At 42.5% G+C, this 26,697-nt stretch overlaps 3 protein-coding genes across 4 annotated transcripts; 1 reads left to right on the top strand and 2 right to left on the bottom strand.

Annotated features, from left to right (window-relative positions):
• Window positions 1-3,149: 3,149 nt before the first annotated feature.
• Window positions 3,150-15,341, bottom strand: LOC130266759 (carbohydrate sulfotransferase 5-like). The gene is made up of 2 exons (XM_056516015.1): window positions 15,260-15,341; window positions 3,150-5,080 (listed from the first exon to the last, which is right to left on the bottom strand). The coding sequence occupies exons 1-2, from the start codon at window positions 15,325-15,327 to the stop codon at window positions 3,871-3,873; spliced, it is 1,278 nt and encodes a 425-aa protein (XP_056371990.1). The 5' UTR covers window positions 15,328-15,341; the 3' UTR covers window positions 3,150-3,870.
• TMEM231 (transmembrane protein 231) lies at window positions 4,513-20,096 on the bottom strand. Of its 2 annotated transcripts, XR_008842989.1 has the most exons (9): window positions 19,955-20,096; window positions 19,709-19,878; window positions 18,547-18,675; window positions 17,038-17,181; window positions 16,645-16,726; window positions 15,260-16,517; window positions 11,316-11,425; window positions 10,874-11,027; window positions 4,513-5,080 (listed from the first exon to the last, which is right to left on the bottom strand). XR_008842989.1 is itself a non-coding variant. In XM_056516016.1 (7 exons), exons 1-7 carry the CDS (start codon window positions 20,094-20,096, stop codon window positions 15,355-15,357), a joined length of 963 nt encoding a protein of 320 aa, XP_056371991.1. In that variant the 3' UTR covers window positions 13,215-15,354. The 2 variants fall into 2 exon arrangements, 1 of the variants encoding a protein (XP_056371991.1); XM_056516016.1 differs by lacking the exons at window positions 4,513-5,080; window positions 10,874-11,027; window positions 11,316-11,425 and having other exon boundaries at window positions 13,215-15,544; window positions 16,412-16,517.
• A 388-nt stretch (window positions 20,097-20,484) lies between these two features.
• GABARAPL2 (GABA type A receptor associated protein like 2) lies at window positions 20,485-25,219 on the top strand. Its single transcript, XM_056516018.1, has 4 exons — window positions 20,485-20,632; window positions 20,943-20,998; window positions 22,893-23,065; window positions 24,635-25,219. Exons 1-4 carry the CDS (start codon window positions 20,599-20,601, stop codon window positions 24,723-24,725), a joined length of 354 nt encoding a protein of 117 aa, XP_056371993.1. The 5' UTR covers window positions 20,485-20,598; the 3' UTR covers window positions 24,726-25,219.
• Window positions 25,220-26,697: the final 1,478 nt, after the last annotated feature.

Here is a 26,697-nt window from a genome sequence, read left to right as displayed (position 1 = left end):
CCAGGGCATCCCGCTGCTTCCTCAAGCCCCCTTCAGCGGGATCAGTTTTTGGAGAGAGATACCCAAACCCAGCAGAGCTGGCTTTAACGGATCCGGGGGAATATCCCCTCTCCCCATCTCACCCAATTGCCGCTGCCAAAAGCCAGCCTGAGGATCAGCTCCCTATCCCCTCAATCTCTGCAAGGAATCGGATTTCTCAATCCGGCAGGGCAGCAATGCTGTTCTCCTCGCCGGAGATCCGGATTGCGGCGGCGTCCCCGCCGGCGCTGCCCGGATGGAGCGGGGAGCGGGGGGTGTGTGTGAATAGAGGGGAGGGTGACGCCGAGTTCGGGCTGCGAGAGCGGCCGCGGCTGCGAGCGTGGGAAGGGCGGCAGTGCTGCCGCCTTGTGGGCACAGCGCGGTACTGCAGCCACCCCCCGAGCCGGCGCTCTGGCAGTGCTCGGCAGCGGCTGCAGTACCGCGCTGTGCCCACAAGGCGGCGTTAGCGGCGGGTGCGCAGCCAGGGCTGGGGCGGGGCAGGGGCGGGGCCGGGGGAGCGTCCCGGGGGGACTGACAGGGGAGGGACAGGGTCAGCGCTGGGCTAAACCCCCAGAACCCTCTGAAAACCCAAAATTTAAAAAAAAAAAAATTTAAAAATCCCAGAAAAACTTTTAAAAATCCCTTCAAAATACCCTAAAACAACCTTTAAAACCCCCCAAACACCCCAAAGATCCCTTTAAAAAAGGGGGGGGCGGGCCACGCGACACCCGCGGCAGTCACGCATCCCGGGGGGCGACATTAGGTCCAGGATCCATTCCTAATGCCTGAGCAGGCCTTAGCAATCGAGACCGGAGCGATCGATCGGCGGGCATTAGCTGTCAATCAGCAGGCAGGAACAATTTAACCCAAAGCAATGGATCAGCAGGCGGAAGCGGGCGGTTTTGGGGTCCCCGCCCCTGCACCCCACGCAGTAGCAACCCCCCGCACTTCGGGAGAAAGGAGGGAGGGTTGGGGGGAGCAATTTGGGGTTCGAGGTCCCAATTTTGGGGTCCCTTACCCAATTTTGGGGATTTTTATTCACATTTTTGGGGTCCCATTTTTTTATTTCTGTACTAAATTTTGGGGCTTTTTTGACATCTTTTGGGATTCCTGTTCTCAGTTTTGGGATTTTTTGCCATTTTTGTGGTCCCCTTTTCCCCTTTTTGCAGGTTTTTACTCCAATTGCTGGTACTTTTCCCCAGTTTTTGGATTCTTTATCCCATTTTTTTGGTCCCTTTTCCCATTTTGGGGATTTTTCTCCCAATTTTTGGGTCCCATTTCCCAATTTCGGGTCCCTTTTCCCATTTTTGGGATTTCCCCCCCGTTTCAGGTTCTCTTTTCCCAGTTTTGGAGACTTTTCCCCCAGTTTTCTGGGTCCCTTTTTTTTGTACTGGCGGCACACAGTTCCTTCCTGCTCTTGGAAGTCATTTGCAGCACAACAGCCATTAATGTTACTAATCTGTTTCACCACAGAATTTTATTTGCATTCCCATCAGACATGCCAGGAAATGTAGGCTCCTACCTCACCATTTAATCCACAGCCCCCCCAGGATACATCTCCTGGCTCCTAGGTTGGAACACTTGAGGAGAAAGTACACAGGAGAGCAGTTGCCTACTGCATGCAAAATGCCTCCCGTAAGCCCCTAGTTGTCTCTTTCTTTCTACCTTGCTGACAGCTTCTCTGTACAGGTGCACAAACTCCTGCACTGCTGGCAGCGTGTAGATTTGTGACCTTCGCCAGGTTTCTTCACACAAACAGTGCTTAGTGTTCCTCAGGGCTCTTCTCAGCACCATGGATACCAGTGACAGGATGCTGTGTTTCACCACTGTCCCGGGCAACTAAAAGAAGGAAGTGTATTAATGACATTTCAGTGATTCCTGTTGTGCTTTGCCCAGAATCTGTACTCTCAATGTGCGTTAAAATTGGTCAACGAATTAATTATTTTCTAAATCTTGGTTAGCAGTGAAGAATTCATAGGTTTTCAGATTCCCAGCCTAAACCACTAGTGGACAGTGGCAGAGCTGGTTCCTGTTAAAGGCACCTGGAATCAGTATCCATATTCATTTTCCAGTGCTTCCCCAAGCCAGATTTATGCTGGGGCAGACAATAAAAACCACAAGTAATTAACCAACTTAAGAAATTTCCGTAATGATCACACACTAAAATCAAACACTACTAACTGGGACAGAAAAGTCACTATTATAGACTGCTCTTACATTTAACCCTTTGCGGAGCATTATTTTATTGCACACTGCAGGGACTGCTGTTACCATCACCACAGCAATCTGGGAAGAGGAGTAAATTCTGAAATCCTGATATATTTTTCCTTTCTTCAAAACTGATGACAACAAGAAAAGTCAACTATTTAATTAATAGGTGAGCAGAGTTCACAGTGGTAAAGAAGACCGGAGAAACTGAGGAGCTGGAAAAAGTCTGATCGGTGATGATCAGGGCTTCCCGGCAGCCGAGCGACAGAAAACCACAAAACCCAGCACGCCCCAGGAACCAAGACGAAGAACAGCAAGTTCCGTCCCCTATACCGCAGCTGCCGGCGTGAGGTGAAACGCCGCCTTGCCCCCTCTGTGTCTCCCCCGAGACAGCGGCTGCACCGCGCCACGGGCTCAACGTAGCGCCGGACAGATCGGCTCCCGCACGGCACTGCCGCTTGCGCGGCTTCATCCTGAGGCAGCCGCCGCCACTCGGTGCTTCTGCCGCGGACCCCGCCAGCCCAGCCACCCCCTACAGCACCGCCGCCCTCCTCGGGCTTTTCCCCGGGCCCGCCCCGCGGGCCCCGCTCACGCTCAAGGAGCGGCACGAGCGCGAGCCAGCGCCGCTGCTGGGCGTCCCCTCACCAGCCGCCAAGGGACGCATGCGCGACACTCTCAGCCGCAGCGCCCTGAAGCTGGTACCAGCCGCGAGATGCGCGTGCGCGCCCGGCCCCCCGCGCGCACCATGGCGCAGGTTTGTCGAGTGTTCACCGACCGCGAGCATCTGTCCGTGCGGTCAAAGCTGCTTGAACCGATCACTTCCATGCAGCAATATAATCGATACGCAAATTTTCAAGGCACCCTACGTTTCTGAGTGACCTTCATAAATAACTTGTTCTGAAGAGAGAGGATAACGCTATGGATTGCGTGCAGGAGCAAGTGCGTATTTATTCTGTGTCACAGTATTACAGCACAATAGGGAAAGAATTAAAACGCTATTTTCACTGTGACTCCACTGAAAGTTTCTTCATATGCTTTGTTTTTAGCACTGCAAGCAAACATCACATTGAAGTATTTGATTGAAAACATTGCCATTCCAAGGAAACCATTATGAAATCTATCAATAAATGAAGTCCCCGTTTAAGCCTTTTACAACACAGCTGCTGCAGTTGCCCCACCATTTGGAAAATTTATATGCTAAAATTTAAAACATCAAAAGAAGTTTAAAAAAATACACAATTGCACAACAGCTTTAAAGAAGAAAGTCAAGTGAAGGAATTTAATATCTACTTTGTTCCATATATACAAATAAAGAACTATAATTCTTAAATAATTAAAGCATGAAAAAAAGAAGTGAACTATTATCAATAAACAAAGACATCTTTGAGAATCCATCTCTTAATAGAAAGTGCTAAATTATATTCCTAAAACAATGCTGTGAGCAGCACAGTAATAGGCAGGTATCATGCTGTCTTTTTTTTAATGTAAAAAACTCAAGGAAAAAAACCCTTACATTAGCAGAAAAGGAGTAGACAAAAAGATAAAGCCATCAGCCATGGGTTTTCCAACTACTATGTTGCTGCACAGTACAGAAATATCCAAACAACTACCCTGCTCCACCTCCCCAGATCTCTCAGAAACGTCTCAGTGCTTTGGATTAAATGATGACCAACTGAATTGATTTTGTCGTCTTGGCAACACCAAATCCAATGTCAGATCTCTTTGTTCTTTTTCTGAATCCACCAGCTGATAACCAAGAATGTTTATAGCACCTTTGCAAACTTCCTGTATTTTCTTAACTTTCTGAAAGGAAAGAACATTTCTCCAGGCCTGTGAAACACTGACTGCATCTCGAGATGTTATTTTGAAGGCTTCTTTTTTTTTTCCTGGTCCCTGTCCATGTGTGATATTATAGATCCAGCTTTTGAGCCTGGGAGTCAAACTAAGATCTGCAAATTTATACATTTCTGAAATTTCTGAAAATGGATCTCTTACCAGATCTTCAAAACGGACCATTAAATAGCGATCTTTCAGGAAATTAGGTGGTTTTAGAGAAGCTGTTTCATAAATCTGAACATGACTTCTACATACCTCTTGCATTACTTTGTATTTGCTATCTTCCACTTTAGTGCCATTGGTACTCAAGACAATTCCGTTGTCTCGGGCTAACGCTTTGACCGATTGTTCCCGTGACTTAACGACTGCCCTGGGGTCACGGACCAGGTGAATAATTTTGAGATTCAGGGAGGGATCAGTGAGAAGGGGATATAGGACTTTCAAGTCAAAGAATCGAACTTCCTTGATGACAACATGGCTGTAAGTTTTACAGGCTTCCTCCACCTTGCTGAATGGATACCGTCCACAAAGAGTCTTGCATGCCAATTCACTGGTTATGTCAGTACGTTGAAAAGAGTCACAAGCAGGAGCTGAACACAGAGCCCGACTTGCTGCCCACTGGAAAAGATCGGATAAGTTTCTTTTCCAAGGCATGTAAGCATCAAACACAGACATGTCACACAGAAAGACCGACCTGACTAAGTCCCGCACTGCCATGTGTAAGACTTTGGCACTGTTCTGGTACATTGTAACCCACACGTGCCATGCAGGCTCCATCAGGTAGAAGACGCTGGGGTGCTGGCTGAAAAGCTGACCGACAAAAGAAGATCCCGACCGCCAGGAGGAGAGAATAAGTATGTGGACTTGTGATGGTTTCTCCTCAGACTGAGGCATGAAGCTACTGTACCGGGCATACATGAAGAGTAAGAATCCAGTCTGAACTGTGACAAAAATGATAACTACTGTGCTAGGAATCCGAATCCTTGCCATTCTCACCGAAGGAGGGCAACAAGAAAAGCTGAAAAAGAGAAGGGAAATACTGGTGAACCATTGTTCCTGTGGCACAGTAACGATACAACTTAGACAGTACAAACTCTTGCATTAGTAAAACCTTTCTTCAAATGTGCATGTATGTATATAGCATTAACTGCTTCCTTAATCAGTTGCACTCGGGGATGATCACAGCAGATGACAGCTGTTGGAAACTCAAAGGAAGTAATGTAAGTAAGATCACAGTAAGATCACTGGAGAAGTAAGCAAATAAGTAAATGTTTGATGTTGAAGAAAACCTTGGGTTAATGCAGCTCAACCCTTGGATTTAAAAAAAAAAAAAAACAAAACACAAAACAAAAAACAAAAAACCCACCCCAAACCCCCAAAACTACAAAATACACAAGGCCCCCAACTTAAATAATGGCAAACATTGCCCAAAAAAAGGAAAGAAAACAAAAATTCTGAATTGCTCAACTGTATTTCTGTTTCAATTTAAGATTACAAGGATTTCTATCCCCTGAAAGGAGTGGATGTGAACATTGGTAATTGTGGGTGCTAAAATAAAAATAATCTTATTTAATGTGAGTGCTGTACCCTACAGTGGTCGTAGGGTGCTATACCAAATGGTGCTTGTCCACAATCCTCTATTTTCCAAACTGCAGAAGAAGAAGACCCACAACCTGAAGCCACACCTAGCCACAGACGATAAAATGAAAAAGCTGATGACACATATTTTTGGTCTGGAGTGCATACACCCCGAGACTGAATACCCTGAGTTTGCATTCAAGGAATTACAAATTTGGAGTTAGAGGCATATAACTCCTAGAAAATCTTAGGCATGTCAATCCCAGGTGGATTTCTGCTTTTCTTTGCAGTCAAAGTTCAAGACACATGCACTCCTCACAGCTTTTTACTAGAAGTTTTTGGAACTTTTGTGCTCTCACTCATGCAGATTCCACTTGTAAGCAGTCAGTAAGGGATAGCAGGCAAGGTTTTAGGAAAATAAGACTCCTCATGTATGCAGATCATCTCAAAAGTTCTACATATACATATTTGCTATCTAGCTGCATTTACAATTTGCAATTACAATTTTTTCTTGTTACAGTGAAAGACATTTTTCAACACACTCTGAACTCTTGAAAGAAAATCATGCAGACTAGTAAACATAGATACACACTCATTTGACATAATATATTGAATTGAATTAAATGATCATTCATTAAAAAACATTTATGTACACTGCATATTAAAATGTGAAACTCTGCTTTAAAATTCTGTGGCAGCAAAAGTGTACAAGAGTTCAACAATTCAACAGTTCAAATAATTACATTGATTTAAAGTAAGTAATGGAAGAAAAGCCTTCCAAGGACTGTTAAACACAAAAATGAGGCTACAGCCCATGGCTTAGCAATTCCCTAAACTGAGGATAGCCTGTGGTATATGCCTGTGTTGTGGTGACACACTAGGAGAAGTAAGACTTAGTATTATTTAACTTCCTTAGCAGTCCACTACTTGCTATCTCAGGCACAAGAGCAGATAGAGAAATCCTTAGTTTAATTCAGCTTGGCCATTTTTCATTGCCTTGTTCAAATACTGAACTTTTGCATATCACATCTCCGGAAGCATTTGTAAGTTTCTCTGGGCTGTGTAAAACATGAGTCATTATCTACACTAAGACTGCATTCTGCAGCTCCTTGCAGTTTCACCCGTTATGTAGCTTTTAGAGAACTCAATTATGCTTTTTAAAGTATTAATGTGTTTCTACTCTAGCTACACAGAACTGCTGCTTCATTCTAATTATGCTGCAGAACCGCAACACTAGCTGCTCTTTACATGTTATTAGCAGGTGGAGGACTGAGGAATAAAAGCCAAAAGCTGTTTTTCTTAAATTCACTTCTGCCTCTACTGTCTCTCAGACCTCTCTTCGCTCCCGTTCCCACCCAAGTACTGCTGCAGAAAATACTGTGCCAATGAAAAAACCAGATAATATGAACACTAGTCTACACGTGTCTGAACTAATCAGATTCAAGTACTACAAATAATGTAAAATTACTACAGCTGAAGTATTTCCCTACACTTCAATATGATAGAAACTGCAAGAAAAAAGTGTGATATCAAAGTAAAACACTAAGTAGATACCCATTTTCTATATTTAAGATTAATTTTCTGTCCTTTTGGAAAAGTTGGAGTATTTCTAAGGAATATGCACACATGTAGACACCACCAAGAAAAAGCATAATTACAAAATATATCATCTGGAAAAGTATTCTCTTATGTGGTTTCCAGTGAATAAGGCCAAGTACACCGCTTTCTTTGTAAACAGTGCCTTCTATTTCTGCACTTACCATGTTAGGCAGGTGTAATTCTATTTTCATGTAAAAACAATAATTTACCATTTGCAATTGCATTCTGCAGTTAAGGTGATTTCAGCCCACGTTAAACTTACACTCCCTTACAGCACAATCTTTTTTAACCCAATGAGCTCCTTCGTGATTTTTGATAAACTTTAGCTGAGGCAGAAAGCAGCTGTTGAACAGCCCATAGAATAACCTTCTCATAGAGTTGCTGAAGATCTATATATGCATGCACATATACACATATTTATAAATCTACTGAATAGATTATATTATATCATTGCCTTAGTTGTGGACTTGGCATTGTTGGATTAACAGTTGGAGTTCATGATCTTAAAAGTCTTTTCTAACCTAAATGTTTAACCCAAATGTGAGGAACAGGACCTTGCAATACAGGCTACTTCAGATCCTCTAGCTATTCCACTGCAGGACTCAACAGATGGTGCTGTTGGGCATGCTTGCTCTTTCAGCACAGAAAGGCAACATGCCAAAACTGCACACTGAAGCTGCACACTGAAACACTAGTCTGTGACTCGCTTTGTGTTGCCTCGCCTCTTTCTGCGAGTGCCCTCCTCCTCCACCAACAGCTCAGTGGGACCACCTGCCCACCCCAAGCTCATCTCAGGAAAGCCAGATTGGGGTTTGTTACGCCTCCTTTTTTCCTGCTTTGCTCCACAGAAGTGCTTCCTCATAGCTGCACCTGCCTGACTACAGCATGCCTGCCAACCACAAACATGGGGTGGGGAAAAGTAGAAGCAGCAGAGGGGCCAGATGTTCTAGCATTACTGCCACTTCAGCTGCCATCTCAGTGACAAAGCTCTAGAAAACATCTCCTCGTTGACTCATACAATCAGACTAACATCAAGTGGCAAGGGAGCTACAACAAGTGGCAAGGGAGCTACAACAAGTGGCAAGGGAGCTACAACAAGCAGAAAAACTGCAACAGGTGTCAAGTTTCACAGCACACAGTACTCTGACACCTCTCACATCTCTCAGATGAGATGTACCAAGTACACCAACACTCGGTGCCATCACAATATGTGCTTTTGTCAATAATGAATACTCCTCTGTATAAATTATTTTTACAAACAGGTACACTGTTATTCCTTTTCTGTGATAGTAGTAGTACTTCTTTGGTGATACAATCTCTTCAAGGAGAGCTCTGGTAAAGAGAATAATCAGAAGTCTCTCAAATTCTTGAGGCACAATCATCTCTTCACAGGGCAACACAAATGTTCAAAATGTGAAGTGAAAAGGATCAGAAAGAAGATCCTAGACTCCATGAACCCTGGGACAGTTCTACAGTAACTATTCCTACATATCGTCCATAGGAAATTAATTATACAAATTGGCCAACAGAGCAATCATTTTCTTCATGACTTAAACTGTCTTTGAAAGACTGCTGAGCTGCAGGGCCACTAGTATATGCCATTGTTTGCCAAGAAACTAAATACATTACAGAAAAGTACTCAGTTTTACCAAGCAGGGTAAAAATACAGTCAGCAGTAGTAATGATCCCAAAAAGATTTCATTTCTAAGGAGAGCAGACTCAGAAAGGCAGAAAAGAAAGAAAGAAATTGTCCACTGGATGATAATTTAGCTCTTGCTTCCAGGGACTTTTATTCATTTGTCACATTAGACATATAATGCTGGAATCGAGTAATCAGATCTTTTCAGGTCAGCTGTGAAAGGAGCACAGTTTCTTAGTAACTTCCTTTCAGCACAGAATTCAACCCGAAGAGACTTAATAAAGTAGCAAAAACTAACTTTGTAGCTAAAAAAAGACCCTTCTATTAAACTGCTGATTTTTTTTTCTGGGATACTAAAAAGACTTGTGAGATGTTACACTGCAGAAAGACAGAAAGAGTGCCTCATATTAGAGCTGTCAAGAAACATGCGCTCTCTGAGCTTTGGACAAAAGGCTGGGATGCAAGACTCCCTTAGAACAATCAAGCCTGGGTCTGTTGTGGGAAGACTGAAAAACCAAGCTGGATTAAAGCAAAAACTTTTGAGTTAAGAATTACAAATACCTCCTCCTCTACAATGACTTCTGACAGACTGAATCTTAGCTGTCTCTGTCAAAGTCTTCCCAGGTCATTTTCTGTCTGAGAAAATTTCCAGCATACTTTCATTTTAAACAGCCTGTGCAGCATTTCAAAGTCAAAGAACTTACAGATTACAAAGAAATTAACTCAAATAATGTACTCAGTTGTAGGTCCCATCCAACTCAGAATATTCTGTGATTCTGTTGATTTCCCAGATCGATCTTTTTCACTGAAAAATTAACACCTAATGCTGGATTATGTGCACAACCTTCTGTTACCCAAAAACAGTCGTCCTGTATGCTGACCTTTCAGAGCAATCATACAAGATAAATATAAGTATCACTTATGTACTTAAAATTCACCAAATGCAGCAGTACTGCATTTACTGACTGCAAAAAGAACGATAATGGTAAATGTCATCATGCATTTTATAGAATTAATAGAAAAACATTTGTTCATGGCATGATAAATAGAGCAAAGATCACCTGAAGGTCTACTTTTCCTCATCAAATTTACTCACTGCATACTTCACCTATAAGACATTGCACCAATGCAATCACCACCCAAATGGCTTCTACAAGCTAACATTAGAAACACAGTTTGCTACTCAAAAAAGTGAAATGCTGGAACATGACAAAGCTGGTCAAAGAATAATATGCAACAATATTACTAGAATTTCTTGCAGTAAATCACCCTACTGACAAAACTTTCCGGTATTCTTCTGCAGCTAGAAATCACAGATCTCCATAAGGCAAAAGCCTACTGTATCAACAACAATATGCCGATTGATATTTGAATGGGGAAATAAAAAGTTAATTTGGAGAACCAGTGGTAGTCCTACAAGCTAAAAGTCTTTCCAATACTAAGTAGTTGAAACTCATAAGCCTGTCTAATATTTTAAAATAGAATAGTGAAGCTGCAATTAAAATAATAAAATACAGCAAATGTACTGTAGCTATTCTGAATTAGAACATTATATTAGCATATCAGGTGATACTGCTAATTTAGCTTTTGGAGACATAGTTCTTTTTACTATCTAGTGGTAAATGAGATATGAAGAATTGTTTCCAGGAAATCACACACACTTTGTAATGCAATGAAACATACCATGCATTTAATTACATGATCATTGAAGTGCTTTTTCTAAAAGGTACTGTTTTCTTTGGGAGATTTTAAAATATATTTTAGAGTTAGATATAGCTGTCCAGCCTAAGCAAATAGCAGTGTCAAAGCATAGCCCTACAACACCTATTTTTTGATGCACTCAAGCTGAAGATCACAAAATATTTTCAGCTTCTAGAATTACTGGTGTTCAAGAAATGAGGTGTGCTTAGTTACAGTTTTTGTAAGGAATTTTTGACTATGGCAAAACTGGGGTGACAAAGAGACAACCGCAGTGACTGAATGCTATTCACTTACTTGAGACTCTGTCTGCACCGGTACAAATAGCGTTCTCAAATTCAAGCAGTCCGAGGACGGTTGGGCTGGGGTGAGCCCTATGTGCCTCAGCTGAAGCAACTGTTGCAACTAAGAAATACCGACAAATGCTTCCGATCAGCATGTCACCTTCAACCTAGAAAAAGGCAGGGCACAACAGAAAAATGGGAAGGGATTTCCTGAAATGATGGGTAGGGTTCTCTAAACACCTTATTTCACCATCTAACTCCAACAAACGAAACCACCTTAACCTGAACCAGCCATGTTCTCTAAGGAAAAGGAAAGAAAAGAAAAAAAAAAAAAAAAAAAAAAAAAAAACCAAAAAAAACAAAAAAAAACCCAAAAAACCCAAGACAAACCCCAACCCACAAAACACCAAAGCTAAAAAAAAAAGAAAAAAAGGCCTCATTTTCGACAGCTTTACCTCTGTCAGTGGGACATCGGTTCCGCCGCAGCTGGTATTACCGCTACTCTGCCGCCACAAGCAGGGGCGTGTGTGACCCGTTCAAAACATCTCCTTTAAAGCACCGTTGTCTGAGACAGGGAAAAACAAGGTCTGACCGGGACTTCCAATCCTGTGTAATAACCGCACCCCCACCCGCATCAGCCTGCCCGTACCTTGTCGCCGCCTCCCGCCACCGCCACGGCCCCGAGCGGCCGAGGGAGACAATGAGCCGCTTTCAGACGTGGCCGAGGCGCCGGGGCAGCGGGAGGAGCACGAGAAGAAGCCGATCCGCCCCGCCCCCGGAGCATCCCCGGGCGAAGGCGCGGCCCGGCAGAGGCGGTCCGCTCGCCCGCCCCCGGCCAGGCACGTGCATCCTGGCCAGCAGGGTCCCGGCCGGCTCGCCGGGCCCGCCTCGCGGCAGCACCGCCCGGCCGCCGCAGCAGCCAGCGGCCCGCGGCTTCGGCCCCTCCTGTCGCAGCAGCCCCCTCCTCCCCCCATCCTGGCCCAGCTCTCCGAGGCCAACTCGGCGCGGCCGCGTCCCGCTCGCCTCGTGCGAGTAGAACGAGAGGGTAATGGCCCCTGCAAGCGGGCTGCTTGGTGAGTCTACAAGCAACGAGGTGGTTTCCTTTCTCCTAGTTCCAACTCTTAAAAGACTCCTGAAACATGGCTCTTACATGGCCACGTTCCCACATCAGTTTATGCATAGGACTTCTAATTTAAAGCTGCTTTCTTTTTCCTTCTTATGGAACCTTGATTAATCCTAGCAAGCCACCATGCTCTTCCTCAATGAAGAGCATTTAGATTGCTCTGTCATATGTATACACAAAGTTCTTTGTAGTAGCACTGTGGTGCATGGTAGTGGTTTTGACTTTTTGTGCTGCTTAGCAAGCTAAAGGAAGAGTCCTTGCAGATAGCTGAGAAAGGCTCCTCCTTCCTAAACCTCTTCTAATGCTGGTTGCAGTGGATTCTCAGCTATGTATTTTCCCCATGTAGTTCAGTTTGTTGCTTAAGCTATAAAATCTTGCATTTTTTCTATTACTTGGTTACTTATTAAACTAGAATGTCTCTTCAAGCTTGAGAAAGGAGTCAGAACTATGTCAGTATAAAAAGTGATCCAGGACCACAGCAGAGGTATCACACCACAGGGTTTTTCTTCCTATTGTGGTAACATCTGCCTTTACGGCTCCTTTTACCCTGCATTCACCTCTTTGAAAAGAAACAAAGGGATGGCTTCAGGTCATATTAAACAATCACATGCCACCCACAAGTAAATAACTTTTGATTGCCTCCTTTTAATGAATATAGTCCTTTGCTTACATTACTGTAGAGGACTTTTTCCAGTTTTCTCCATCTAAAGGAAAAGAGAACATTAAATAGATTTTTCTCTGTATTTCCAGAACTAGGCTTAATCTCCATTTCTTATTTCACATGCATTCACTGAACTGTTGCTCTGAGCAGCATCACTTGTTCTAACTTAATGTGAAAGGCTACAACAAGAGAGGAATTAAGGGACTAATAGTCTCCTAGTACTGTGGCTTTTGAACATTAGTCTCTTCTGTATTTCTGTTGCTACCTTAAATAGACTTCTGTTCAGGGAGACTCTTACACATTCCATTTTTGTGGGAGTAGAACATTCAAACCCCTAAATTGTAGCCCTGTAGTCTCTCCAGAGATTTTTACCCTTTGCTCATGTCCACCTTAATGCTTCTGCAGACACACACCAAGTTCAGTCAAGTATTGCAGTGTGGAACTGGATGGGGAATGCTGCTACCTCGCCTAGCGTCTTCTGAGAAAGCCACTCAGATAGATACAGTCACTGAATTCACAGTTACACATACCACAGATAAGTCAGCAAAGAGAGACAGAAAGAATCTCCTGTATAGAGCTCCAGCAAGGTTTATTGCCAACCCATGCTGAAGGAATCCAGGGACAAAAGACAAAATCACTGCAGTGTCTTGGTTAAAGTACAGGGTCAGGTCAAAGGGCAGTGACCTATAGGGAACACGGACAGAGTAACACAGTGCTGCAGAGGACCACGATGGAAGCCTTTTGGTCTCATTTCAGATAGTAAGGCATTCTTGAAGCCCATACCAGACTTTTTCAGAGCATTCCCCTAGAGGTTCCCTTGATAGGCTCAAGGGTCTCCTCAGTCAGTGAACTGACTTGTCTGAAAAAGTGATTATATACTTGATAAAGATCATATTCTGTAGTAATTTTCTTGAGAAGGACATGACTGGCACTATCACCAGTCTTTTATTTAAAAAAAACCTTTTCATGCCTTCTCTCAGGTATCTCTGACTCCTTTTCACACAGGCAAGTCCACACAGCACTGACTCCTCTCCTCTCTGCAAGTTTCTTTTTCTTCTGCACGAATGGCTAAAGCCAAACCTGTCCTTTACCAGCCACCTGACCCTCTCTACCCCTCACACAACATCTTACCCTGTCTCTTGCACGACTGCATATCCCTTACTTCCTCACAGCACAGTCAGCAGACCCCAGCTACAACTGTAACTCTTGACTAGCTGGCCCACTCTTTTATAACACCCATCCTCATTGGGCAGGCAAAGCTGTTTCCACTCCTCAGTAATCAATACAGCTTAATTCATTGGGAAAGACTGCCTTCTGCACTATCCTTACAAACTATTCTCCTACAGTCTTCACCATAATGAATTCCCTGAATTAACTCATGCAGTCACACAAGCACCATTACTGCTGCAAGGCAGAGCACATCAAATGTACATCAGCTTGAGATATGGGAGAAACAAGCTCACAGCCCCTTCATTCATGCTGTGCAGCAGCTAGATGCCCTAAAAAGCTCTACACAGTTGCTTTGATTCTGGAGATGCTGATACAAAGCCAGTTATCAGTAATCCTACTCTGCCACACAGAGACTTCAAAAATCGAAGAGCAAATTGGAGATTTCTGGAAAGGGTAGCTATCCCAACTGCCAGGACATTGAATTCTAGAGGATGATGGCCAAAAGGTGGCATCCTGCTAAGCTGGTCTGTCATATTTCATAGCTGCACTGTGTCTTAAGAATTCAAGAGAACAAAAAACATTTGGAATCTTTTGCAGAATTCTAGCATCTAGAATTCTTTAAAATTCTGTCCTGCCATAACACTGCTTTGCTAGAATTAATTCTTTAATACAAAACTGAAAACATAATGGAAACTTTGTTGTTTTCACTTGAAAGCTTGTCTGGCATAAAAAGTAAGCCCAGAAAAAGAAGACAAAGTTTCCTTCCCTATGATCACCGCCATCAAGAATGAGTGACACAGTCTTTCAGTGTCCACCAAGTGATTATAATTTTTATCTGTTCTAAACTATTTAAGTTCTGAAGATAATTATTCACTTACTTTGAAACTAAGGCTTCCCTGGTACAATTTTTTGCTACTTCTCTTTCAGTGGATACAAGGATTCTCTGTTTTACTATTCACAATTAATGGTCTGTGGCTACACTAATAATGCCAACAGTAAATGGTTGTGCAAATTTTGCACACACTATCACCCAAAACTTGGTTTCTTACATCAACCTTGAATTTATTAATCATCCAATTTAATAATTAAATTGCCAAGTATTTATAGCCACAGATAAAGAAGCACATCTCTGACCTTAACTCAATTTTGCGCTTCATAGTGCACACAAATGCACGTACAAATAACTCTTGACAACTCTAAGACTGCAGTGAATTGATTTACAAGAAGTAAAACCAGTTAATGCTGTTACTTTTTGCATATTATTTTCAGTTTTCAAGATGCTTTTTCAGGCTTGTTCCAGTTGCAAAAAAAATAACTAGGCTCTTCTTTAACTGTCAAAAAAATTAAATTTTCCAGCTTCAAAACAGTGTTCCCAAAGAAAAAAGATGAATGAACATGTAATTTAAAAAGGAAGCACAAACAGAGCATACTTGGAACATACTTACAAAATTCTGATCTTCTGAAGTAAGAAGTGTATAGAGAATAATATCAGGTAACTATTTTTGAATGGCATTTCTATAAAGTGTTCTCAGGCATCTCTTCAGGACTGGTGCTGTTTGTAGGATAGTACTGGAGATACAGGCAGAACGGGTGATACTGGAATTGTAGTCAACACCTGATTCTGGAACAAAAAGGTCTTAATCCTACCGAACACCCAAAGAAAGATAAGGAGGATGCTGACATACTGGATCCAGGCAAATTTAATAATTTCCCAAAATCCTGGCTGATATTTAAAGGAAGTCAAGGAGTGTTAATAGAAAAGCTTCTGATGCTACCACTACAATATCTAAACAAACTCATAGGCAGAAAGGCACAAACCTTGTTAAGACATCAGTTTGTGTCACAAATGCTAAGCCTCTGAACCACAGAAATACCTAAAAGCCTTCTACCACGGTAGGTAACAAAAGCTGAAGAGACTGTCTTTCCTAGAAGACATTTAAACCAATTCTGGGTAAAGTACCTACTTTGTGCCTGAGTCACCAGGAAGTACTTATTGTTAATATTCAGGCAGGTAAACAAATCTTGTAGGAATTGTGCTCCATATAGATTCTTCTAAACAGAGACTTGTTCTTGTCTAAGAAAAAGAGTGAAGAACATAAAAAAGAATTATTTTTTCAAAAAAACAAAAAAATTCCGGTCTGTCTGCACATGAACAGATGTAACAACCTCCCACTGCAGGAATTATTTGGTGAGATGATCTTGCATACAGATTTGTAATCATTAGCTTTAGGTCACAGACTACAGTATCATGCTTTGCAAGTGGCATCTGTGATACATCGGGACAGCAGGTACTGCAGAAGCAAAGCAAGATGTACAACAAATATTCCCTGAGAATAGATAAAGAACTGTTTTAAAGGCCTTTTCAGAAAAGCTGAAAAGCAACACAGGTTCCCAATAATGAAAAGCAAAAAGTGGTTATGCAAGCACAACCATCTGAAGGAATGGACAAATAGGTATTTCATTAACTCCAGAACTGTAGCATTTGCTTAGCTAACAAACAAACAAAAAAAAAATAGTGTAGCAACACATCTAATGTGATGGAGACTCAAATAATACAACCCTGTTATGTCACAGTTTGTGCAGTTTTTCAAGGATATAAGATAACTTCCACTGGGTAATGAATGGTGGCATTAACGATAAATGGTGTATCTGTTGCTCTTCCAGTCATCCAAACAGGGCTGGGATCTGAAAAGACTGTTGTCACTAAAATTGAGAAAGGAAACATCCAGATTAAGGGGCTTTTAGGTATTAATACAGAAGTAATATACTTCACAAAACAGCTGCCAATATGCTAACTACTACTGTCCTGTAGCTACATATTCAGGCTTACCATTTCTATCCCAATATGCTGCAATGATGTTTGCTAGATCATAATCACTTGCAAAAGGACTTGTGCCATTGACCACAGACACCTGTTACAACAAGGAGACACCTTAATTATTTGTCCAGTCTTCAAGACAGTAATTCTACTGAGTTTCTTACACAAAATAACCATGTCCTTCAAGGAATAAACATCACAGATAAATAAATACATAAATATCAGAGTGAACATCTTGGCAGAATAACCTTTTCCCTCTTGTTGTCTAACAAGAAAACATCAATTCCAAAGTCTTACAGTTCTCTCTGTGCAGTAGTACAAATAATAAGGGTGTCACCTCTGACACTAGGAGGATTAAGAGGTCAGGGGGGTGAATTGAAGGGGAAGGGAAAAACATTTCCTCACATTGTATCTGGTATCCAATCCACAATGGTTAAGTAATTGCCTCTGGTTTAATTTCAAGTCTCCATTCACATAGAGTTGAGACCCTGGCACAGGAGAAAAAAACTGAAGAAAAGCCATGCTCTGCATCACAAATGTTGACATTCTCTGAAATCGTGAACACAGAAAAGGAAAAATTAGGGGGAGGAAGAGGGACACATAACACAATTTTCTACCTCTTGGTATCTAGAAGATTTTTCTACAACTTGGTTTTCTACTATTTGATTTTTCTACAAATCCCAAGTTTCAGATCATCACCTTAGTCTAAACAAGGGAACACCAAACAAAAAATACAATTTTTTTTAAAGTGAACTATCTTAGTTAATAGTTAACTGACTTTATTGACTCAACAAAGTTCCACGGGAAATTCAGTGAAATCCAATGTCTGTGGCTAATGACAGAAAGATTTGACTAGCCATAACATGTAAAAAGGAGCAAGGTGACTAAACACATTCATTGGAGATACACTTTAAAAACTCAACAGTCAAAATCAAGGACTTGTACTCTGCAACAAGAACCAAATAAAGAAGGTAGGTCCTTAGCTCTTATGAACCACTCAGTCAGATGGAAAATTTCCACATTTACAGTGGAATAAAAAGTGTTGTGAATATCGTAACTCTCTGTGGCACTAATACCTAACCAAATACTTCAGCCCAAATTTAGGACTGTTGGGCCTGTATTCTGGACCTCAGGCTTGAGAATGTTTTCTACACCACATAGTTATGCTTGCTAAGCTTGCCCATCTGCAATCAGCAAGACTCTCTAAAGAAACAGCCTAACGTCCCTAGGAAACAACTTACTGTCTGTGCAGCTGCATCCAGTGCAGCTCTGTTATTGCACCTTTCAGATTCTGGATTCTCTGTGCACTGGTGTCTTACTCTTTGCTTTAGGTATTAATTGCACTGCCACTTGAGGTACAATGTCTTCCTGTAATGCTTTCTTCCATGTCCCAGTTACAAGCTACAGAAGATCCTGGCAGATGATTACCAATGCTTCAAGAGCTATTAAGCAAAATCCAAGGCATTTTAGGCTGCTGCAACAGCCTGACTCTCCATGTCAGAAAATGAGCTGGTTATGTCAAGACACAGCAGCATGTAGGAATGTATATCCTTGTGCCTATTGCAAGACTCTCAAGTTATTTCCAGGTGCTACCCACACCAAAACTCACTGTTTTGCATTTCTTTCCTGTATGGTACACTACAGCCCAAGAAAATATAGAGCTTAAAAATAAAAACTAAAAAAAAAAAACAAAACAAAACAAAAAAACATCCTAATGAAGTGTATCAAAATGCACAAGAGAGCTAGACTAGGAATGACACAGCACAGGAGGAGAAAATTAAATATTTTAGTAAAAAACATATTTTAGATAGGAATTTCAAATGTGGAAAGTTTGTTTTTCATGTTTTGTATAACCACTACTGGAATATTACGATGGGTCTATATATTACAACAAACAAAAGTAGAAATGCTCACATAAAGTTGGTAGGAAAAGAGTAGAATCAGCTGAATGCCAACTACATGCTCTGTTGGTCGTAGTGGAAGTTCCAATTTAAAATGCAACTGATCCATTTTGCCATCTTGATTTTTGTCTTCTTCTCTAGTCTAAACAAATTTTTTTTAAAGATAGGAATTTTTGTTAGAAAGAAAAACAAAAAAAGTAAAACCCCAAGGTACCTCCACAACTGCAGCATGCACATACCAAGGAAGCAAATTAACTGCATAGTTAGGAATGCAATAAAAAGCTACTTGACTATTTACAGACAGAGGACTAGAGACAAACAAGAAGCCTACACTGTTGTCTGTTATACAGTGTTTCATATACCCTTCCAGGGAGGGCAAGTTTACTTCAAGATCTTTTCTGCCCTATACCATTCCAACCGTCTCCCCTACATGCTACAAAGCATGCCTTAGTGCTGGATATTCTGTAAGACATAGTGCAAATACATGACTGATGGTCAGGCTTGTGCCTCCTGCTGCTGCAGCACGCCTCTTAAATGGCCTCTGTCTGCTGATTCTTGGCTGAGAGCCAAGGCTTGCTATGTTTGTGTGCCAGAGTGTCCAGTACTTCAGCTACTTGCAAATACCGCAGGGCTCATAACAGAGGCAGACAGAAAAATAACTGCCACTGTGAAATCTCAGAAAGAGAAGTGACCGCAAGGTAGAAAATATTTGCTTCTGAAGGCACTTACCTGTTTCCAAATCTAGGGGCTGCCCTGCAAACTTCACATCATGATAAGCCATGTAGCTAGGGGAGAGGGGCACAACTAATTTGATGAAAGTAAACCGAGGTGTTATGCAAACCACCAGCAGTGCTTATGGACATGGTTTGGTGGCAAAATTAGTAGGGTTTGGCTAATGACTGGACTTGGTCTTACGGCCTTTTTCCAATCTAATTTATGCTATGATTCAGTAACACTGAGAGGGAGTGAAACGGGACTCATTAAAAATCCAGCAAATCCCGACGTGAGGCAAAAGCTTTTACATAAAGCTGCTGCTACCTGAAAGCAGCAGTGCCTGACGGGCCACCCGCTCACAAACGCCATCAGCACTCGTGCCCTGAGCCGGCTGCGGGTCCGCTGGGCGCACTCTGCAGCCTCGCGGCTGCCCCTGTTGCCGGGCCGCCGGGCAGGCCTACCGACAGGAGCGGGACTCGAAGCCGGTCCTCTTGCAGCCTGTTGAACGCTGGGAATGTGCTCCAAGCCAAGAAGCTGCCCGGGCCGGACCCCAAGGTGGCGACGAAGAGAACCTCGTACCGAAAACGAACAGTGGGCTGCTCCAGGTACGCGCTCTGTTTCAGCCAGAAACCTGAGGGCAGAAACAGCACAAAGTTTCAGGACTGCGCCAGGCTCCGCCAGAGCGCTTGGGGTCCAGTGGCGCTCACCGTGGCTCCGGTAGGCCACCAGCAGCGGCGGCACATAGGTGAGCGCCGCGATGAGCAACAGCGCCAGTGCAGCGGCGGAGCAGAGCCCAGCCCGGTAGCGCGTGTACAGCGCGGGATGCGAGAACAGGTCCACGCCAGCCATGGCGAGCACGCCCAGCACCTCAGCACCAGCCCTCCCCGCACTCTCACCGGCCGCCCCCGCCCGCGCCTTCAGCGCCGCACTGGCGGAGCGTCGGACTGACGAGACGCCGCGCCAATCAGCGCCGCGGGGACGGGCACATCAGCCAATAAACGCGCACCGCTCCCTCCCGGGGCCGCCGGCGAGATCGCGCCAGGCAGCGAGGTTGGGACATACGGATGGGGACAGGCGGATAGGGACACCTGCCGGGTCGGCGAAGTCTGCGGAGCGGCTTCGCACCGGGCAGATGATTTCGAGCCCAGATGCCACAGCCCCGCCCGCGATCTCTGGCCGGAAGCGCGGCTGCTCAAGCGGTTGCCGGGGAACAGGCGAGCCGGAAGTCCCGCCTGCCGAGCCGCGGCTGTTGTTGTGACAGGGACCGTGAGAGCGACAGGCCCGGCACGAGCCCCCGCCCCCTGCACACGGGCCTCGCCGCCTCTGGCTTCGCTCCCCGCCCGCCGGCACCATGAAGTGGATGTTCAAGGAGGACCACGCGCTGGGTAAGGGTGGGTCTGGGCCAGGCGCTGCCTGGCAGCGGCCCCGCTACCCTCAGTCTCCCGTGTCGCCATCTGTCGCGGTCGGCTTCCCCAGACGATCGTCTTATCTGTGGGCGGACAGCCGCTGGCGGCCCTCGCCGAAGGGTGGTGCGGTGCCCGAGGACCGTCTCCCCGGAAAGCTAGAGCCTCACTGGGGGGCGGCAAGATGATCGCGATCCCCACAGACTCACGGCTCTGCCGGCGCTGCCCTCTTGGCCTACGACACCGGCAATATTATTACTCTGCAATGACTAATTACGAGTTTTGTTCACAGAGCACAGATGTGTCGAGTCCGCAAAAATCCGAGCCAAATACCCCGATCGTGTCCCGGTGAGTAGCCAAGCCAGCTTCAACACAGTACTTAGAGGCAAAGGCGGATAAATTGTTTCCATCCTCCCCACTCTGATGAGTTCCTACTAAGTAAATTCATTTTCCTTTTTGTGTCCTTAAATGTTTTAAAGAAGCCCCAAACCCATCTAACTACTCCAACATTTCCTCCTCTGCCCCAGTGCCCATTGACAAATAAGCTTTCTAAACACTTTCAGGGATTTTTATGATATATCATGGTCCTGCTTCCTTCTAATGGCAGTAATATCCCAGCAAACACCTTCATTGTCTTGAAGATTATGCCTGATCCTTAGAAAGATTATGAAGACTCTTGAAACCTTGGCTAAATAAGATTAAATTAGTTAGATGATATCCCTCATGTATTCCACGCCTATAACCAGTCATCATGGTGAATCTCCCCATGCGAACCCTGTTGTTTGAAGAGCCAATGCAAGTGGTGACCCCTCCTTTCTGCATTAATACCTACCAATCTGCTAGAGTGAATGACCTCTCTTCTTCTCTCCACAATCCCTTTTACCATGTTTCAGTCTCTGAAAAGACCACAGTTCACATCGTTATTTAACAGCTAGCAACATGTCCACATTCTCAACTTACTTGCTTGAGTGTAAAATTTCCCACATCCCATCTGATCACATGGCAGTTAGTGCCACTCCTGCCCTTCACCTATTGGTAAGTAACTTCTCCATTAGCACAGCCCAGAGAAGACTGTTCATTCCCATTGACTTTTTCTGCTGCTCAGTTGCACCTAGTCACAAGATTTTCTCCAGCTACAGTCTGGCAAGCTGATATGATCCCTGCTGTTCTCTCTTGACTAACTATTCCCTCACACATAGACCAGCATCCTTAATGACCATACATCCATACGTATTCCACAGTATATCCCTTTATGCATTTCAAAAATATCCTTGATAACCTTAGGGGAAAAAGAAAGACTGAAACCCATATTGTGAGTCAGAATGACACGCTTCTGTATCAGGAATGGACAGCAAGGTATAGACAGATACAGGAATTAAATCTCAAATTGCAGCAATCCTTTGTCTGGACTGGTATGTGTTTTCTGCGGTGATTCAAATTGAGCTGCGTACCATTGATACCAAACAGTTGGTATCAATTTAATAGTCAGAAGTGTTTTTCAAACTTAATCTTTCAAGTGGAATGCAGAGCTAAGGAATGGAGACCCTGGAACCTCTGATAAACCCCGTTTCCTGACATGCTGTATTTTTCCTTCCAGAATCGGGTCTTTTTCACAAGAAATACTTAATTATCCTTACCCCCCCTCCTCATACCAGGTGCTTTTTGTTTGATTTGTTTATTTTTGTTTGGTTTGGTCATCTTGCTATCTTTCCTTTCTGTAGTCAATTTCTGATTTCCAAAGCAATGATGAAATACTATGTGTCGGTTCAGCAGAATACAAAAGACGCCTCACCAGTACCAGTACAGGGGAAGGATCACTTCCTAGTCCTTTGCCTCATGCAGTCTGGGACACTATTAGCCTTCCTTGTGTCCACAGTACACTGCTGGTTCATTTTTAACTTTGGGTCCGCATTGCAGTAATTTCATATCATCAGTGTACAAAAGGTTAAGTGATGTGTGTACTTTCCTGTTACAGTTGTCTTTAAGGCATAATGCACGTTTTTTACCCTATGGCTGCGTCAAACATAGGCACAAGCCATTGTGTATATGAATGTAGGTTTCAGTGCAGCTGTAAGGTTTTACAGTGCTGAGCCAGTTCTATTTCTGATTTGGCTGTGGTCAGGAAATATTTTTGTTCATCCCCTCTGCTCACCATTGTAAGCCTGTATGAGCAAGCAATCTAACAAAGCTGTCTGTTCATACCAATCCTGAACAGCCTGACTTTCAAACCTGCACTTTACAGGTCATAGTGGAGAAGGTCTCAGGATCTCAGATTGTTGATATTGACAAGAGGAAGTACTTAGTTCCGTCTGACATCACTGTGGCCCAGTTCATGTGGATCATCAGGAAGAGGATTCAACTGCCATCTGAGAAGGCAATATTCCTCTTTGTAGACAAGACTGTCCCACAATCGAGGTGAGAAGCTATTTACTTGGTGTTCAGAATCATATCAGCAAGCCTGTGCATATTAGAGGGTCAGTAACACCACTCTTCAAGGCTCATTTGGTGATTTTAGGAGATGTTTGTCACATCTTAATCTCACTAAAAGTTTTTTTTTTTTTTTCTCATGAGTTTGATAAATGTCTTGTTTCTTGAGCTAGGCTGTAAGGAAAGGCAACTGAAAAATATACTATGATTTACTTCCATGGCAAAAGGGTGAGCTTTGCAGTTACAATGTTCTTGCACTTGGTTGAGTGCAAAACCACTCATCGTCAAAAAATGATTCTCAGTATAACAAAAAAGTTGCACATTAAATACTCAATAGCAAATGCCATAAATTATTCTGAAAAAAAACCAATAATCTGTCAGTTTATAAAGAAATTATAGCATTACAGACTAGTTGCTGGTTCTTTTTTAAAAATTATTATCTTCAATTCAAAAAATAATAAATGCAATAGAAAGTTTTTTCACATTGCTTTCATATAGGAATAAGTTGCATTGTTTTCTGCTGCATACAGAGTATAGCAGAAGCAGCTACTACAATTTTCTATCCAATATACTTTAGTAACATTTAAGGAAATAGTATGTGGTTACGTGCCTTAGACGTTATATTATTCTTAATAATTAATTGTAACAGAAAGTGTCCCTCCAGGTAAGCTGATACACAATAGGGACCCATGAGAACCATCCTTTTCTGCGTGTTTTCTTCTAACAGTACTGAGGCTGCCTATATATCATCTTTATAACAGTACTATAGAATTGCTAGGAGCAGGAAAGAGAGATCCGTTGTCTCTTCTCACATGTTCATAATGAGATGTCACATCTCAGCTAGAAAGAAAAGGGCTTTGCTCATTCAATATTAATGTAAACATGGTAACTTCTTAACCAATAAACAAAACTACAGTCTGTTCATGGCTCCGCTCTTCTCACAGGCTTGAGTTTATGTAATAAACTTTTGTATGAGGAGAGATGGATGTCAAGGGTTGGTGATCTATCTACTACTCACCAATTCTCTTCCATTTCAAGTACTGCCTACAGATCTTCCCACCTCCTCTCTTGGGCAGAATGACGTTGTTGTTTTCCCTGTCACTCATATCCAGTCTCCATCTTTCAGTTCATTAGCCTTTTCTCAGTTTTGGGAAGTTGGAGAAAGGTGAGCTGAGGCGGCTTCATTTGTGCACCTGACTGATGTCTACTGCTCCAGCCATCCGCAGATAGATGGCTGGAGCAATTGACCAGCAAAATAATTGCTAGGATTCCTTTTTGTTTTCAAAATAGGGACTAGTTTCTAACAAAGTAAGGGAGGCATTCTGTCAAAGGCATTTGTCAAGAAATATGAAAAATTTGCTCTGGAGAGAGTCCGGGATCATTTCTCTAACTTAGGAGTCAACTGCTTTTAATTTATCCTCATTTTTTGTATTTTAACCTATACACAAACTTCTAAGTTTTAGCCTTTATTACTCCTTGTTTTTATGAGGTTCTAACTGTTAACATTGGCAACTTGCATGAGCCAAGCAAACAATTTCTCTTTTTTTCCCTTTCAAGCTTAACTATGGGACAACTTTATGAGAAGGAAAAGGATGAGGATGGATTCTTGTATGTTGCCTACAGTGGAGAGAACACATTTGGTTTCTGAATGGTGGGGCTTGGCTACTGTACCATCCTGCTGTGTATCTTGTAAATAGCTGATCATTTTCTGTTCTGACATCCTCAGAAGTTCCTTCTATATACATGCATTTGTAACTGGATTTATTTCTTAATATATTGCTAGGTCTTGTTTTATTAGACTGTTAAATTATAAAAAGAAAGTTTTGTTGGTTTTGTGCATTTTTTTTCTCATGGCTATGAATTCCCAGAGCCTCAGTTCTTTGGGGGGGATACATTTGATGACATTGATTAAATAATAAAGCAAAGTAGTTGGGCAACTAAAACTGGAAGAGAAGAACACATATTTATTCTGTTTTGAGATGTCAATTTAAGAAAAATAAAAACAGCAAGTTAGTATTGGGAACACCGGATTTGCTAGCTTATCCAAAGCCAGGAGCAAGATGCTGATCGTGTTGAATTGAGCTAGTAGGTTCCTCTTTCTCAATTAACAAACAAGTACAATAAAAATTCCTGTCACAAACAGGCAGTGCTGTCATTTCTTTACCTCCATTTTCATCAGAAAGTTACTCATCACATTTACTAGATGCTACACAGCTGCTTCTGTTACTTACTAGACATTGTACAGCTTTTCAAACTTTAATGTGTGGCTGATGAGACCCCCCGAAGAAAGAGTTCTTTGTAGGTTTCAAATTCCATAGCTTCAGAGCTACAGTATCTCACAGCTACTTCTTTTTTACAGACAAAGAGGCAAACCCTTGGATTGTGTGGGAGAGGGTGGAAAAACCAGTGAGTTGACCTAATTGCACAGTGCTGGATATCACACTCTGATATTAAACGATAACGCTGGGTTGAAGAAGTAGCATCACTTTTATCTTCCTAGGCCAGCAAGGGGACACTATATACAGTTTAGATTCCTATTAAAAGTTTTAATTCATTTTCACACTACGTGGTGCCTAAGAATCTAGTTTTTAAAATGCATCTAGTTACAGTGGAAATTTACCACTTTCCAGGCTTAAATCAAATTAACTCAAATCCCCATGAAGATACATTATGCCTAGAATTGTTTAGCTCTTCAGTGAATCACAAGTATTGGCAAAAGGACTCCAAAATGTGAATGTAGGAGCCTGTGAAATGTTGACACTACCCTATTACTGAGGCTTGTCACAGTAACTCTGATGCATGTGCTTACTGCATCTGAAAATGTGCTATTGATCTCAGCAAGCCTTTCATTATTCAGCATAGCACCGCAATGTAAACCACTGCTTTAGGAAACATTCTGTCAGTGCTTCCATCCTGAATTACTTCTGACTCCCTTTTCACACATTAATGTTTACTCTTAACAGAATTTTTGATTCAGAATGAAGAAGGTGGTTTCACCTGTCATTTTTTAAGTTACCTTTTATTAGTGGAAAATGTTCTGCTTCTTTTATGCTGAAATGTTACAGTTTTTCTACAGTTATCAAGTAATATTTTTTCTTAGCTATTCACAGAGGAGTAAGAAACACTTAAAAATGCTAGACAAAGTTAATTACATGCTAACAGATGTATCTAAAAGCAAGGAAAGATGTTAAGATTGAGGTAATTTATAGATTACCCTTCATAAGCCCCCAAAACCCCCACATAACTGCTCTCTCTAACATCTCTGTATTTATTAGTTTAGATTTAGGAGCCCAGACATGCAAGTAGTTCCAGAGAACATAAGGATAAATATTCTATATCAGTAACTTCACTTTTCATCTGCAGGTACACTTAAAATGGCAATAAAACATCAAGAAGTTTCCTTTTGAAATGCATCGGTGAAATGCATCCCTTTGAATAGTTCATTCCTGTAAAATCATATAAAGCCTTTGATCCCATATGATCTTCATTTTCTGTTAACCCTTCAATTTATGCTGAACAAGAAATGAACAAATACCTCACTGTTCCTACAGCAACATCTCTATGTCACTTATCTTTAAGCTAAATTGAAATGTCATCTCCAGTATAACTAAACCAGTACT

The sequence above is a fragment of the Oenanthe melanoleuca genome, unplaced genomic scaffold (genome assembly GCF_029582105.1).
Source record: "Oenanthe melanoleuca isolate GR-GAL-2019-014 unplaced genomic scaffold, OMel1.0 S200, whole genome shotgun sequence".
Taxonomy (NCBI): Eukaryota; Metazoa; Chordata; class Aves; order Passeriformes; family Muscicapidae; genus Oenanthe; species Oenanthe melanoleuca.
Note: the sequence above shows the minus strand (reverse complement) of the source record. Positions and strands in the feature narration are given on the sequence as shown.

Excerpts from the sequence above, each read along its gene's own strand:
- TMEM231 (XM_056516016.1), bottom strand. The coding sequence starts at position 20,096 with ATGGCTGGCGTGGACCTGTTCTCGCATCCCGCGCTGTACACGCGCTAC. Across the intron at positions 19,879-19,954 it reads GGTGGCCTACCGGAGCCACG|GTTTCTGGCTGAAACAGAGC; the intron begins GTGAGCGCCACT and ends TTCTGCCCTCAG. Across the intron at positions 16,518-16,644 it reads AGCATATTGGGATAGAAATG|TGACAACAGTCTTTTCAGAT; the intron begins GTAAGCCTGAAT and ends TCTCAATTTTAG.
- LOC130266759 (XM_056516015.1), bottom strand. The coding sequence starts at position 15,327 with ATGCCATTCAAAAATAGTTACCTGATATTATTCTCTATACACTTCTTA. Across the intron at positions 5,081-15,259 it reads CTTCAGAAGATCAGAATTTT|CTTTTCTTGTTGCCCTCCTT; the intron begins GTAAGTATGTTC and ends TCTCTTTTTCAG.
- GABARAPL2 (XM_056516018.1), top strand. The coding sequence starts at position 20,599 with ATGAAGTGGATGTTCAAGGAGGACCACGCGCTGG. Across the intron at positions 20,633-20,942 it reads CAAGGAGGACCACGCGCTGG|AGCACAGATGTGTCGAGTCC; the intron begins GTAAGGGTGGGT and ends TTTTGTTCACAG. Across the intron at positions 20,999-22,892 it reads AATACCCCGATCGTGTCCCG|GTCATAGTGGAGAAGGTCTC; the intron begins GTGAGTAGCCAA and ends TGCACTTTACAG.